The sequence below is a fragment of the Archocentrus centrarchus genome, chromosome 12, assembly GCF_007364275.1.
Source record: "Archocentrus centrarchus isolate MPI-CPG fArcCen1 chromosome 12, fArcCen1, whole genome shotgun sequence".
NCBI lineage: Eukaryota > Metazoa > Chordata > Actinopteri > Cichliformes > Cichlidae > Archocentrus > Archocentrus centrarchus.
The window spans coordinates 9,477,008-9,491,022 of NC_044357.1; the positions used below are offsets into that span (position 1 = coordinate 9,477,008).

The 14,015-nt window shown below is 41.9% G+C and overlaps 1 protein-coding gene across 2 annotated transcripts; it reads right to left on the reverse strand.

Moving 5' to 3' along the window:
- Positions 1 to 1,880: 1,880 nt before the first annotated feature.
- LOC115789092 (sodium/glucose cotransporter 1-like) lies at positions 1,881 to 9,707 on the reverse strand. 2 transcript variants are annotated; one of them, XM_030742292.1, is made up of 15 exons: positions 9,561 to 9,707; positions 7,908 to 7,979; positions 7,373 to 7,477; positions 7,140 to 7,199; positions 6,895 to 6,999; positions 6,694 to 6,799; positions 5,947 to 6,027; positions 5,655 to 5,863; positions 5,049 to 5,184; positions 4,802 to 4,909; positions 4,540 to 4,690; positions 4,289 to 4,457; positions 3,678 to 3,893; positions 2,197 to 2,302; positions 1,881 to 2,092 (listed from the first exon to the last, which is right to left on the reverse strand). In XM_030742292.1, the coding sequence occupies exons 1-15, from the start codon at positions 9,705 to 9,707 to the stop codon at positions 1,881 to 1,883; spliced, it is 1,983 nt and encodes a 660-aa protein (XP_030598152.1). The 2 variants fall into 2 exon arrangements, with proteins under 2 accessions (XP_030598152.1, XP_030598151.1); XM_030742291.1 differs by having other exon boundaries at positions 1,881 to 2,095.
- Between the last annotated feature and the right edge of the window lie 4,308 nt (positions 9,708 to 14,015).

A 14,015-nucleotide genomic window follows, 5' to 3' on the forward strand; every position in this document is an offset into this window, starting at 1 on the left:
CTCAGTGCATCTTATCTTGGAGGTTCGGCCACAGTATGTACAATTAAAACATCACCAACGTCACCATGTTTTGTTATTAATCTGGACAAGATTGCTCTGTATGACAAATTAAGACATCAGGAAGAAGATGTGCTTTATGTCTCCACCGCTATGAGAAGAATCTGGATCATGAAAAACCAGCTTGAACAAGGCCAACTCACAGCATCCAGATTGTTTACATATAGATAAGTGGCAGTATAAAGATGTTATGGTTAGACAGGAACATGGGCTTAGAGGACAAAGAGAGAGAGAGAGAGCGCACACACAGGCCTGTCTCTTCTTCTGAATCCTCGCATGCATGTGTGATTTTTCTGATTCTTTAATATATTAAATGCCTTACTTTTTAAATTAAAGTGTTTCAGGTGTCCTCCTTCACAAACAAGCCTATTACCTGACACCTATGTGTGTCTTTTGTCCTGTCCCTCTGCTGTCTTGTCTTTCCCTTCATCCCCAACCAGCTGCAGCAGATTACCCCTTTAGATGTTATTCTGGGTCCTTTTGTGACCTCCTGGATGACTTGTTGTTGTCCCAAAGCCTCAGAAATGGCTTTGTTACCCTTTCCAGACTTTGTTTCTTGTCTGTTCTTGAGTTTCTTTAGATTGTGGAATGATGTGTTGCTTTTTTGAGATCTTTTAGCCTTCTTCACTTTGTCAGACAGGTTGTATTTAAGAGGAAGGAAGCTCAGATGCCTCCATATACACTCTATATTTGATCTCTCAAAGAAGTCCATACAACTAGGAAATATTTTTCTCTTTTGCTGCAAGACTATTATGACTATTACTACCTATAGGGAACATTAGAGATACTCAATAAACATCTGTTTAAATTTGTGGGTTAATTATTAGTCTAGCTGCTGTAAGCGGAGGTCTGTAACAGACTGAAAAATAGATGGCCATCTTCAGCATTAAAAGAAGATTAATAGCCACACCAGGAGACAGTGAAACAAAAAACATATAAATAAATAAATAAATATCCATTTATCTTCTTCTGCTTTTCCAATTCCATTAAAAATTCTAGAGAAAGACAAACAAAAAACAGCAAAGATAAAAATAATCTCTTATTTTGTAGTTTTGTACAGAGCTCGTTCAGAAAGCCAACAAAGAGATATAAGTTCTGTAGTAAACTTTTGTATAAAAACAACCCCTGACTTTCATGAAGAAGCCAGTACTGTCAGCAGCCAGTAGGTGTCACTGCAGGAGCAGATTTATGAGCCAGATGGCTCAAAGCTCACACAGATGAGGAACAGACCTTATTCTTCAGAATACCTACACAAGCAAGTGCCTGCAGGTGACTCCAACTGGCTGTGCAGCAGAAGCACTTCCTTTTAGAAGGGCTAAATACAAAGTCAGGAAAGGTTCAACGTGAAGATATGTGACACATCAGCAATAAAAAAGCATTTAACATACGTTCTTACACAAAAAACTTACAATTAAATGATGTCTGAAACGTTACAATTCTGTCATCCATCATCATTCATCACAAATGAATGATGATTTCCACTAATACTAACAGTGTAAAACTGTTCTTAAAGTTTTGGTTTTATATAAGAAAAGGTAGAAAACTCATGGATAACGCAGGAAGATCTTCAAATATTTTGGAACAATAGATAGCATACATACATGTCATATTTGTACACCACATTAACATTTTTTAAGTCTAATATGTGTAAAGAAAAACAAATATATAGTTATAACACAGAGACAGCAGTAATGATGCAGAGTAGAAGGATTTGCAAGTGAATTGTCTTATTTTAAAGGGTTGAGGCCCATTGACCAGTTTGTGTTTGTCATAATTATGTTTGTATAAATTAGAGCGTCAGAGAGCAGTTTAAATCAGCTGTCCTAGCCGAAATAACCATAAAAGAACACAGCCACACACAGGAGGATGACGGCGTTGGCATTGACTACATTCCTCCATAGAGGAACCTCTGAGGTGTCTGTGAGCTGCTTCTTCAGCTCTTCCTCCTCTTCTTTAGTCAGCTTGGGGCCTTTCTTTGTTTCCAGTCCGCAGAAGCACATCACTGCCTTCTTACAGAAGTCGTGTTTCTTCTCATCTTCTGTAAAAGGAGAAACAAGAAAAAGAAAGTATGCCTGTATCTGTTTACATATAGGAATGCATATTTACTGTATATGTATACTTTGTACATCAGCTCATTACCGTCTGAGTCCACACTGTTGGAATCTTGGTTATCAACCCAATCATCCACTTCAAGGTCGACCCTCTCCTCTGTACGGCTCCTCAGGCTCCAGCACAGTCGATACAACTAGTCAAACAACACAAGATAGTGTGAGAAATGGATTATTTATCATTTTATTTTGGGTTGTCTATTAATAGTTCACTAATGTTGGTTTATGTAAAACTCAATGGCTGAGTGGTTGTAGCCACTGCATGGGCTCAGGAACGCTTCCATAAATCATTGCTTTGCCTTCTACAAAGGCAGGTTAAAGCTCTATCATGCAAAGAAGCCATATGTGAACATGATCCAGAAATGGTGTTGTCTTCTATGAAACAAAGCTTATTTAAAAAGGTTTAGAAGAGAGGTGACGATCAGTGAGCAGCAGTATGGCATCATGCTAAGAAAGAGCACTACAGATGCCATGTTTGCTTTGAGATGTGTTGATGGAAGTATAGAAAAGGTTAGAAGGTGGATCTTTGTGGATCTAGAGAAAGCATATGATAGGATGCCAAGAGAGGAACTATGGTATTACATGAGGAAGTCAGGCATGTCAGAGAAGTATGCAAGGGTGGTGCAAGCCATGTATGAGAACAATGGGGCAGTGGTGAGGTGTGTGGTAGGAGTGTTAGATGGGTTCAAGGTGGGGGTGGGATTATATCAGGGACCAACTCTGAGCTCCTTCATGTTTGCGATGGTGATGGACAGGCTGATAGATGAGGTCAGGCAGAAGTCTCCTTGAACTATAATTTTCATAGATAACATTGTGATCTGTGGTGAGAGTAGGGAGCAAGTGGAAGAAAGCCTGTAGAGGTGGAGGTATGCTTTGGAGAGGAGGAGGAATGAAAGTGAAGATAGAAGGTGTGAATGAGAGCGAGACAGGTGTAACAGCGAAGCTGCAAGGAGCAGAGGTAGTGAAGATGGAGCAGTTTAAGTACCTGACATCAGCCATCCAACAACAAGAGAGGCGAAGAAGAGAGTGCAGGCAGGGTGGAGTGGGTGGAGACAAGTGTTGGGGGTGATTCGTGACAGAAGGATAGCAGAGTGAAAGAGTGAAAGGGAAGGTTAGAAGAGGGTAGTGAGGAAGGCTATGATGTTTGTGACTCGGCCCCAGATAAGTGGAAGAAAATGAATGAAAAGTTTGTGTTTTAGGGGTTGTATTGACTTCTCATTTAAAATATGATGTAAATATTGAACAAAATTTTGCTTACAATATAAAGGTGGCATTGGCAGTGGTATATGATATATTACTACCTAGTGGACCTGTCACCGTTGTTGCTGTCTACATTTGTGTTACATGCATGAACAAGTGTAGGGGAGTGATGGGCAATTTTTTTTTTTCCCAAGGGACCACATGAGAACAGGGACTGTTGTGGAGGGCCGCACCGATAAGCTGAACTCATGGCATTGGCAGTGGAGTGTCTGCCAGTGTTCACACTTGATAAATTAATGATTTATCACTTACATGTTTGTCATCGATGGGTTTGGTCATGAGAGACACTGTCAGAATGATGGTGCAGGAGATGACAAACAGGATGATCCCAAAGTAAAGGTAGTGAACTCCACATATGATAGTGGGACAGTTACTGGGCTGAACACAGCTACCTGTCCCATAAACGAACTCAGTAATCATCCTGCTTAAGCCGATACACAGTCCAATCATGAGGCCATAAAAGGCCCCCTGAAGAAAGAAAGCAAAGAACAAAGATCGCTTTAGATGGAAACAATTTTTAACAAGGCAAAGAAATACAGTGTAGTAAAAGATAGCACCTTATATACAATATTGTATTTAAAAAAAATAGTTTGGGATAAATGTTTTTTGCTGAAAATTAGCCTGAATCAACACTGTTGGCTGTGCAATAAACAGCAAGCTGCAATCATGATGCTTATTTTAGCACAACGATGGGTTTTGGAAAAGGGTAAATAACTGTTTCTCCCAAAATGTCAAATGATAAAAGCTTTTCCTGAGAGGTAGGAGAACGAGTCAATCATTTTACAAAATCACATTGAAGACCAGATTTATTCTTTTTATTTCTTGAACAAACAAATAAACATTGAATCAAAGACGCAACTCACGGGCTCATTGACACGCTTGCAGAAAATGCCAAGCAAGAAGACAGCTGCAACAGGTGGAGCAAGGTAGCTGGTGATGGACTGGGTGTAGACAAAGAGCTGACCACTCTGGGCTGCTTGTACCACAGGAATCCATGCTATGCTCATACCAATCAGGACCAAGATAAACACTCTATACTCAGTTGAAACAAATGTGATCATTAGTCAAGAATTTAACCAATACTCTTATAAAAAGGTACAAAAACCTATTTTACCTGCCAGCAATCATGAGTTCTTTCTCATTGGCAGACTTTCGGATCTTAGTGTAGATGTCCATGGTGAACAGAGTACTGGTGCTGTTGAAGATAGAAGTAAGGGAGCTCATCAGAGAGGCCAGCATCACAGACAGCATGAGCCCTCGCAAGCCTGAAATATAATATGGAAGGTTTAAGAAGATGGAAGATAAAAAAAAAAAAAAAAAAAAAAAAAAAAGAGGCTGTAATTTTAATCACAGCTTAAAAGTCAAAGGTCACCAACCATCAGGCATGATTTCAATGACTAGTTTCGGATAAGCGATGTTGCTGCAGCCCACATCGGTCCCACAGTATTTTTCACACTCTTTGGGATCCACACATGCCACCACATCTAGATTATAGCCAAGAAAATCCACAATATGTCAGTTCAGCACTGAACATTTTATGCATGAGCTGCAAATCTAATTTTAACCAATAAGTTTGGTACATAAGTCACAAGTAATAGACTCTGAAAACCACAACACACTCACCTGGGTACAGGATCCTGCTAATCATCCCGGGGAAAACCATGAGGAACATGGGCAGCAGCTTCAGGTAACCACACAGGATGCAACCTCCTTTAACGTGAGAGAGACTCTTGGCGGAGAGGCAGCGCTGCACAATCACCTACAGTTAGGAAACCATAGTAGTGCAATGCAGTGGTGGTAAGCAACTAAATACATTTACGTAAGTACCTTGTTCAAGTTCGATTCAATTACAGCCCATTACATTTCACTGAACAGATGTATTATCTTTGTGCTAATCTATTTACATGATATATTACTACATAGTGGACCTGTCACAGTTGTTGCTGTCTACATTTGTGTTACATGCATGAACAAGTGTAGGGGAGTGGTGGGCAATTTTTTTTCCCCAAGGGACCACATGAGAAACACTGACTGTTGTGGAGGGCCGCACCGATAAGCTGAACTCATCAACTCATCATTGAGTATGGTTTTAAAAAAAGCCAGCATAGAGGGGCATGAATGTGCACATACACATGAGGGCAGCAGCTGACTGAGTCTGTCTATAATCACAGATTGTTGCGAGTGGTTGGTAAAAACTGCCCAGTGGTTCTGCTTGTTTGCTTCATTCACCTGATCAGCACACCAGTACCAGATAGCTTTAATGGTGAGTCCAAACACGAGACCAGGCCATGGGAGGTCTCCTGTAATTGGATCCCTGAAGAGATGGAAGGAGTCTCCGCGAGGCTCGTAGCACTCTGCACTGATGTTACCCGTAATTGAGGGGACAGCTTGCATGTAGAGTTTTTCGAAGTTTGCATAGCTGCCCACCTCATGGAAAGCTTTGGAAAATCATGTGCAAGTGAGGAGAATTTTTTTTTTTTTACTTGCCAACATATCATTTATGAGTAAAATATTCTGTTACCGAAGCCCATGAGGATAAATGATCCAATAAGCATGATGATGGTCTGCAAGGTATCTGTGTAGATCACTGCTGCCAGTCCACCTAGGATAAAATATTTGATGTTATCAATCTGTGAAAAGATTCACAGGAAGCCTGAACATTTTATCACCACTAACAGATATAACTAAACTTATTGAAGAGGACAAAAATCAACTTATCATGTCATTATGCAACTACTTATTCTGTAAAACTTGGAACAGCAACAGAAGGCCAGTTGATGCTTATCATAGTCCATGTACAATCAACCACAGCAACTCAGCACAGATAAACCAGCAATAAAGAAAGAGAGAGATTGTGTGTGTGTGGTGTGTGTGTATCTATATCTCCTTGTGTAGGCACATGGCTTTGAGAAGACTTTATGCCCATCCTTTAGACTTATAAGCTTCTAGCTGACATTTTTGATGAAATTGACTTATCGTCATATTCTTATTTGTTGACCGCTAATCAACAATATGTAAGAGATTCTTTTCAATTATATACAACTTTGGCCATTTTATTCACAAAACAAAATGGTTCTATCTGCAAAATCAAGCTTTAACTTGGCATTAAAAGATTCTATTATTTAATATCTCAAAACTGGTCAGAATGCAGATGGAACCTTATAAGACTAAGGGGACGAATTATCATATCATGACGCTGTAGTTTTCAAGGAAAATGTCAATCCATGAGTTCCGTAGAAAAGGAAGTGAATTTTTCCTGTTTACAAACCTGTGACAGTGTACAGTGCAGTAACTGCTAGAAGCGCAATAACAGCGAGGTAGATATTCAACCCAAGGGCCTGCTGGATGAAAATTGCACCAGAGAAAATGTCTGCCTGAACGGGTAGAAAAGAATTTACAGGGTTTCATTCAGGATTGACAAAAAACAGGTACAATAGAAATATTTTCTGCTGCTCTTGCAGGGACTTACTGAGATTTTGGTGAAGACATACAAGGCGAGGGAGAGAACAGAGAGATAAATGCGAATGCGCTGTCCTCCGAACCTCTTCTTCAGGTACTCGGGCATCGTCACTATCTAAATATGTTCACAACACATGAGATTTTACTCATGACTCAACTATAAATAAACATGGTGTTATGAATTGTCATTTAGGAAGGGGACATAAATATATGCAGGGTTTTTAGGCCAACTTGTGGCCTTACTGTTCTGTTTACCCCGGCTTTAATGTAGATGGGCACAAAGATCCATCCAAGAATGACCATCATAATAAGAGCCTGAAACACACAAACATACAAGAAATAATCCAGTTTCCTTTCATCTTCAGCAAGGTGGAGCTCTCATCAAAATCTATTTGCTGACCAAACTGACTCAACTAATTGATGCAGTGTAAGAAGTGAGAAATTGTAAGACGTGATAATGCATAACTGGCACAGGAACAGTTACTCACGTTCCATTCAAATCCACCAATGGCTATTCCTGTAGCTGCAGCAGAACCGGCAATTCCTACAAAGTGGACACTGCCAATATTGCTGGCAAACAGTGATGCTCCGATCTGTGGAGAGCACAGTTACATCTGTCATATTAAAGAGGCTTCAGAATTCATTAAAGAGTCCAGCTGATTATGCTTTTTATGCTAGGCCACATGCTCAGTATACTAATAAGTACTAAATGATTTACATAGTTGATTACTGATGATGCATTAACATACATTTATATAGCACTGTTTTAGTCTTAATCTCCACTCAAAGCACTTCAGGGAAGTAGTCATATTTTAATCACACAGCAGTTTCTCTACCTCATATTCATGGTCAATGCAGAATCACCAATTAACCTAAAATCCATGTTTTTGGATTGTGGGAGGAAGCCCATGCAGGCAGAGGGAGAACATGCAAACTCCACACATAAAGGTTGCAGCCAGGATTTGAACCCTTCTTGCTATGGGGTGACTGTGCTCTCTATTCCACCACTGTGGAGATACTCACCGGCCACCACACCATACTCCTCCCTGCAAGGAAGAAGCCACCTACGGTGGATCTGTTGGTGTGGACCATAGACTGCAACAAAGCAAAGTCAGATTTTAGCAAATCCTCAAAGCTGCAAAACAGCAACACCCTGCTTTGATAATTTGATGTATTTTATACACCATTGCAATAACATTAATCAAACTGGCAAAATAATTGTAAACCAGCTTTCTTTGTAAGATGTTATGATTGTATAATCACTCCACTTCCATGATTCTGTTGTTACTTACTGGATGAACCCAATTGGAAAACAAGTTGGGACACTGCATAAAATATAAGTTTAAAAAGTAACACGAGCTTCTCAGAAGTAAAGATGGGCAGAGATTCACCAATCTGCACAAAAAAAAGAGCATCTACAAACTGGAAGAATTTCAGAATCATGTTCCTCAACATAAAATTGTGAATTCTTTGAATATCTCATCATCTACAGTACATAATATTGTCAAAATGTTCTGAGAATCTGGAGTAATCTTTGTTTGCAAGGGACAGGTGTCACGGCTGGCCGCTGCGCAGGCAGGAAGGAGGACCCCAAAATGCAGACTCCAAGATGGGTGAAATTCACTCACACACTTTATTTACAAACTAACAAAAGATAACCATGAGCGCTCCCCGGAAACACACCAGACGGGGAAGAGACGCGAAACAGACTAGACTTCACTATAGACTAAGCATAGGACAGCGGACAACAACCAGTGACGCCACAACAAGCATGGAAAACACAAGATGTAAATACACAGAAGGTAATGAATGAATGGAAAACAGCTGGGAGGGAAATACAGGAACTAAACTAAACCCAAAGCACACAGACCAAGAACCTACCAAAATAAAACAGGAAGTAACTCGACACCTGACATAGTACACCCAAAATAAACACCTAAGGACAGCACAACAGCACAGGAAGACAGAAACCATAATAAACCAGAACTATACATGAACATAAAACACTGGGCCACCGGCCCAGGACCAAGACAACAAGACAGAAATTCAATACTGGATCTGAAAATATTGGATACCTGCAATCTTTGGGCATCCAATATCTTTGGCATACTGCATCTATTACAACATGATGCAATAATAGAAGAGACTGAACCAGTTTGCCTGTAGTCCAGATGTTTCACAACTGAAAACATCTGGAGCATCATGAAATGAAAAATACAACAAAGAAGACCGAGGACTGTTGAGCAGATAGACAAAAATGGGACAACATTCCTCTCCCAGAAGTCCAGCAGCTGCTCTCCTCAGTTCCCAGATGTTTACAGACAGTTGTTAAAAGAAGAGAGGATGCTGCACATCCTGGTGGTAAACATGGTTCCATCCCAGCTATTTTTGAGGTGTGTTGCTGCCAAAAAATTCAAAATTAAATTTTTTCCTCAAAACGTTAAACAAATGATATTGTTTATAAAACAAAAATAAAATATGGATTTATGAGATTTACAGATCATTGCATTCTGTCCAAGCTTTTTTGGAATTGGGTTAAGAATCATTAAGACACATCATTAATACTTTTGACTGAATAACTTCTGAAATCAAAACAATTTAAAGCTATAAAACTATTGCGGAAATACAAAGAAACAGGATTTAAAGAATGATCGGCTGAAGGATTGTAAAACTTACCAATATTCCAACTACCAAGACAACCAGGAAGTACACCACAATAACGGAGATATCAGCTGCATTATTAAGGGCCACGGTGTTTGTTGTTTCATTTTCTGCATTTCTTTTTATAAAAGAAAATCCAAAATAAGAATAATCTTGTGACATCTTGGCTGAGATGGACACCAGCAGTGTTGTTTGAGTCGTTCCTGTCTGACTGAATGATCTACACAAAGTGATTATCTTTATAACCTTTGGTGTGTGTGAGAGAGATATACAGTAGTGTGTGAATGTAGGGGGTGTAGATGCAAAACAGGGGAGACAGAGAGAGTGGAGTTTGTCTAATACCTTAACACACACTGCAGTTGGCTGAAAGTGGATGCACCTGTAAACCTCACTGATTCAGGAATGAGTTTTGTGTTATGAATGTGTATTTAGCAAATAATATTGTTAATTATTAAGCTACAAGAGAATAGCTCAAGTAAAGACAGCGGGTTTTGCTAAAAACAAAAAGCCTACAGATAAACTTTGCATTGCAGTGACTTATACCTCAGTTTTATGTTGCTGCAAGCGCACACATGAAAGTGCTCTTAAACTTTATGAGTTTGCACTGATTTTACACCTATGTCAATCAGTAACCTTGTATCACTGATAATTTGCACCTCAAGGAAGGTATTTATGATTGTGGAATTAAATTAGTCTAAGAAGGGTTAGAGAGGTGTATGACATGATCCACAAGCATAAACTAAGATTTATACAAAGATATATGTGCAATTTGTGAGTGACCACAAATAGGTGCTCCAGTCCACACAAAAATACAAAGAAATTTGAACCCACATGAAACTATCTCCATCACAAAGTTAATGAAGTGAACCTTTGATCAGAGATGAGGAAATTTGGATTATCCCCCAAGCTCCTCAGCAACTTTTACAGATGCACTGTGGAGAGCATCCTGACAAACTCCATCACGGTGTGGTATGGAAACTGCACCACTCAGGACAGGAAGGCTCTCCAAGCGTGTCATCAAAACAGCACAATTCATCTGTGGAGCTGCCTTCCCATCACTACAGGATACTTATAATACCCAGGTAATAAAGAGGGCACACAACATCATCAAGGACCGCACCCACCCACAGCACACACTGTTCTCACTCCTGCCATCTGGCAGACGTTACAGGAGTGTAAAAGCAAGAACAACCAGACTAAAAAACAGTTTCTATCCACAGGCCATCAGGCTACTGAACCACTGACTGATTATTAAACTGTGATTACCTGCCTTTCTTTTCATCTGTATATATAATATATATCTGTATATATTGCTCTTGCTTTATTATTTATTTATTTTTATTTTCTACTTTTACTTTCCTAATATACTAGTTCTTAAATTTTATTGCGCCGAATGAGAGTACCCACCGTTTTTGGAGTCGCTGCGCGGGGTGCTGGAGAGTGCTCCATCCGGTGACTCCATAGTCTTGCTGGGAGACTTCAATGCTCACGTGGGCAATAACAGTGAGACCTGGAGGGGCGGGATTGGGAGAAACAGCCTGCCCGATCTGAACCCGAATGGTGTTTTGTTATTGGACTTCTGTGCAAACCACAGTTTGTCCATAACGAACACCATGTTCGAACATAAAGATGTCCATAAGTGCATGTGGCACCAGGACACCCTAGGTCGCAGGTCGATGATCGATTTTGTAATTGTATCATCAGATCTGTGGCCGTATGTTCTGGACACTCCAGTGAAGAGAGGAGCTGAGCTATCAAGTGATCACCACCTGGTGGTGAGTTGGATCAGGGGGCAGGGGAAGATGCTGGACAGACCTGGCGCACCTAAACGTATTGTGAGGGTGCACTGGGAACACCTGGCAGAAGCCCCAGCCCGGGAGATCTTCAACTCCCACCTCCGGCAGAACTCCAACAGCATTCCGAGGGAGGCTGAGGACATTGAGTCTGAATGGACCATGTTCTGCACCTCCATTGTTGAGGCTGCTGCTCAGAGCTGTGGCTGCAAGGTGGTTGGTGCCTGTTGTGGTGGTAACCCCTGAACCAGATGGTGGTCACCGGAGGTGAAGGGAGCCATCACGTTGAAGAAAGAGTCCTATTGGGCTTGGTTAGCCTGTGGGACTCCGGAGGCAGCTGACAGGTATCGGCTGGCCAAGCAGAATGCAGCTCGGGCAGTGGCTGAAGCAAAAACTCGGGTGTGGGAGGAGTTTGGTGAGGCTATGGAAAAAGACTTTCGGACGGCATCGAAGCAATTCTGGCAAATCTTCAGGCGACTCAGGAGGGGAAAGCAGTGATCCACTCGCACAGTTTATAGTGCGAGTGGGGTGCTGCTGACTTCAACTGAGGCTATAGTCGGATGATGAAAGGAATACTTCGAGGACCTCCTGAATCCCACTGACACACCTTCTGTTGTGGAAGCAGAGTCTGGGTATGAGGGAGATGACTTAACCATCACTGGGGGTGAGGTCACTGAGGCAGTTAAACAACTCCTTGGTGGAAGGGCCCCTGGGGTGGACGAGATTCGCCCTGAGTTCCTGAAGGTTCTGGATGTTGTAGGGCTGTCTTGGTTGACATGCCTCTGCAACATCGTGTGGAGATCTGGGGCAGTGCCATTGGATTGGCAGATCGGGGTGGTGGTCCCCATCCTTTAGAAGGAAGAACGGAGGGTGTGCTCCAGCTTTCGGGGGAATCACACTCCTCAGCCTCCCCGGTTTGCCCAACCAGTCTACATGTGCTTTGGGGACTTGGAGAAGGCATTTGACCGTGTCCCTCGGGGTATCCTTTGGGAGGTCCTGCGGGAGTATGGGGTGTCTGGCCCGTTGTTGTGGGCCATTCAGTCTCTGTACAACCGCAGTGAGAGCTGCGGATTCATTTCCATGGGTGTTGGACTCCGTCAGGGCTGCCCTTTGTCACCGATTCTGTTCATAATTTTTATGAACAGAATTTCTAGGTGTAGCCAGGTGGCAGAAGGCTTCTTCCTTGGTGACCTCAGAGTCTCGTCTCTGCTCTTTGCAGATGATGCGGTCCTGTTGGCTTCATCAAGGGGTGGCCTCCAGCTTGTAGTGGAACGATTCGCAGCCGAGTGTAAAGCGGCTGGCATGAGAATCAGCACCTCTAAATCTGAGGCCATGGTCCTCAGCCAGAAAAGGGTGGAGTGCCCTCTCTGGCTCAGGAACGAGTTCTTGCCTCAGGTGGAGGAGTTCAAGTATCTTGGGGTCTTGTTCACGAGTGATGGGAGAAGGGAGCAGGAGATCGACAGACGAATCACACCTGCTTCTGCAGTGATGCGGACGCTGCACTGGTCTGTCGTGGCAAAGAGGGAGCTTAGCGTAAAAGCGAAGCTCTCGATTTACCGGTCAATCTCACCTATGGTCACAAGCTTTGGGTAGTGACCGAAAGAATAAGATCGCGAATACAAGCAGCAGAAATGAGTTTCCTTCGAAGGGTGGCTGGCCTTTCCCTTAGAGATAAGGTGAGGAGTGCACCATTCGGGAGGGGCTCAGAGTAGAGCCGCTGCTCCTCCACATTGAAAGGAGCCAGTTGAGGTGGCTTGGGCATCTGATTAGGATGCCTCCTGGGTGCCTCTTGGGTGAGATGTTCCAGGCATGTCCCAATGGGAGGAGGGCAGACCCAGGACACGCTGGAGAGATTATATCTCTCGGCTGGCCTGGGAATGCCTTGGGGTCCCTCCGGATGAGCTGGAGGAGATGGCTGGGGAGCGGGAAACCTGGGTTTCTCTGCTTAGGCTCCTGCCCCCACGACCCGGCCCCGGATAAGAGGAAGATAATGGATGGATGGATGGACTACCTATTAGAGTCCATCCTATTAGAGATAATCAATAAACATCTGTTTGAATTTGTGGATTAATTATTAGTCTAGCTACTGTAAGCGGAGGTCTGTAACAGAGTGAAAAATAGATGAAGGCCATCTTCAGCATTAAAAAAAAAAGATTAATAGCCACGCCAGGAGACAGTGAAACATAAAAATAAATAAATATCCATCCATTGTGTTCTGGTTTTCTAATTCCAGAAATAATTCTAGAGAAAGACAAACAAAAAACAGCAAAGATAAAAAATAAAATTTAAGAAAAAATCTCTTATTTTGCAGTTTTGTATTGATCTCTTTCACAAAGCCAACTAAGAGATATAAGTTCTGTAGTAAACTTTTGTATAAAAACAACCCCTGACTTTCATGAAGAAGCCAGTACTGTCAGCAGCCAGTAGGTGTCACTGCAGGAGCAGATTTATGAGCCAGATGGCTCAAAGCTCACACAGATGAGGAACAGACCTTATTCTTCAGAATGCCTACACAAGCAAGTGCCCGAAGGTGACTCGAACTGGCTGTGCAGCAGAAGCACTTCCTTTTAGAAGGGCTAAATACAAAGTAAGGAATGGTTCAATGTGAAAATATGTGACACATCAGCAATAAAAAAGCATTTAACATACATTCTTACACAAAAAAACTTTTAATTAA

Bases quoted from the DNA above. Each gene is read 5' to 3' on its own strand.
- LOC115789092 (XM_030742291.1), bottom strand. From the start codon at position 9,707: ATGTCACAAGATTATTCTTATTTTGGATTTTCTTTTATAAAAAGAAAT. The intron at 7,980-9,560 runs GTAAGTTTTACA...GCTTTGTTGCAG, and splicing joins TCTTGGTAGTTGGAATATTG to TCTATGGTCCACACCAACAG. The intron at 4,458-4,539 runs GTAAAATAGGTT...AACTGAGTATAG, and splicing joins GAACTCATGATTGCTGGCAG to AGTGTTTATCTTGGTCCTGA.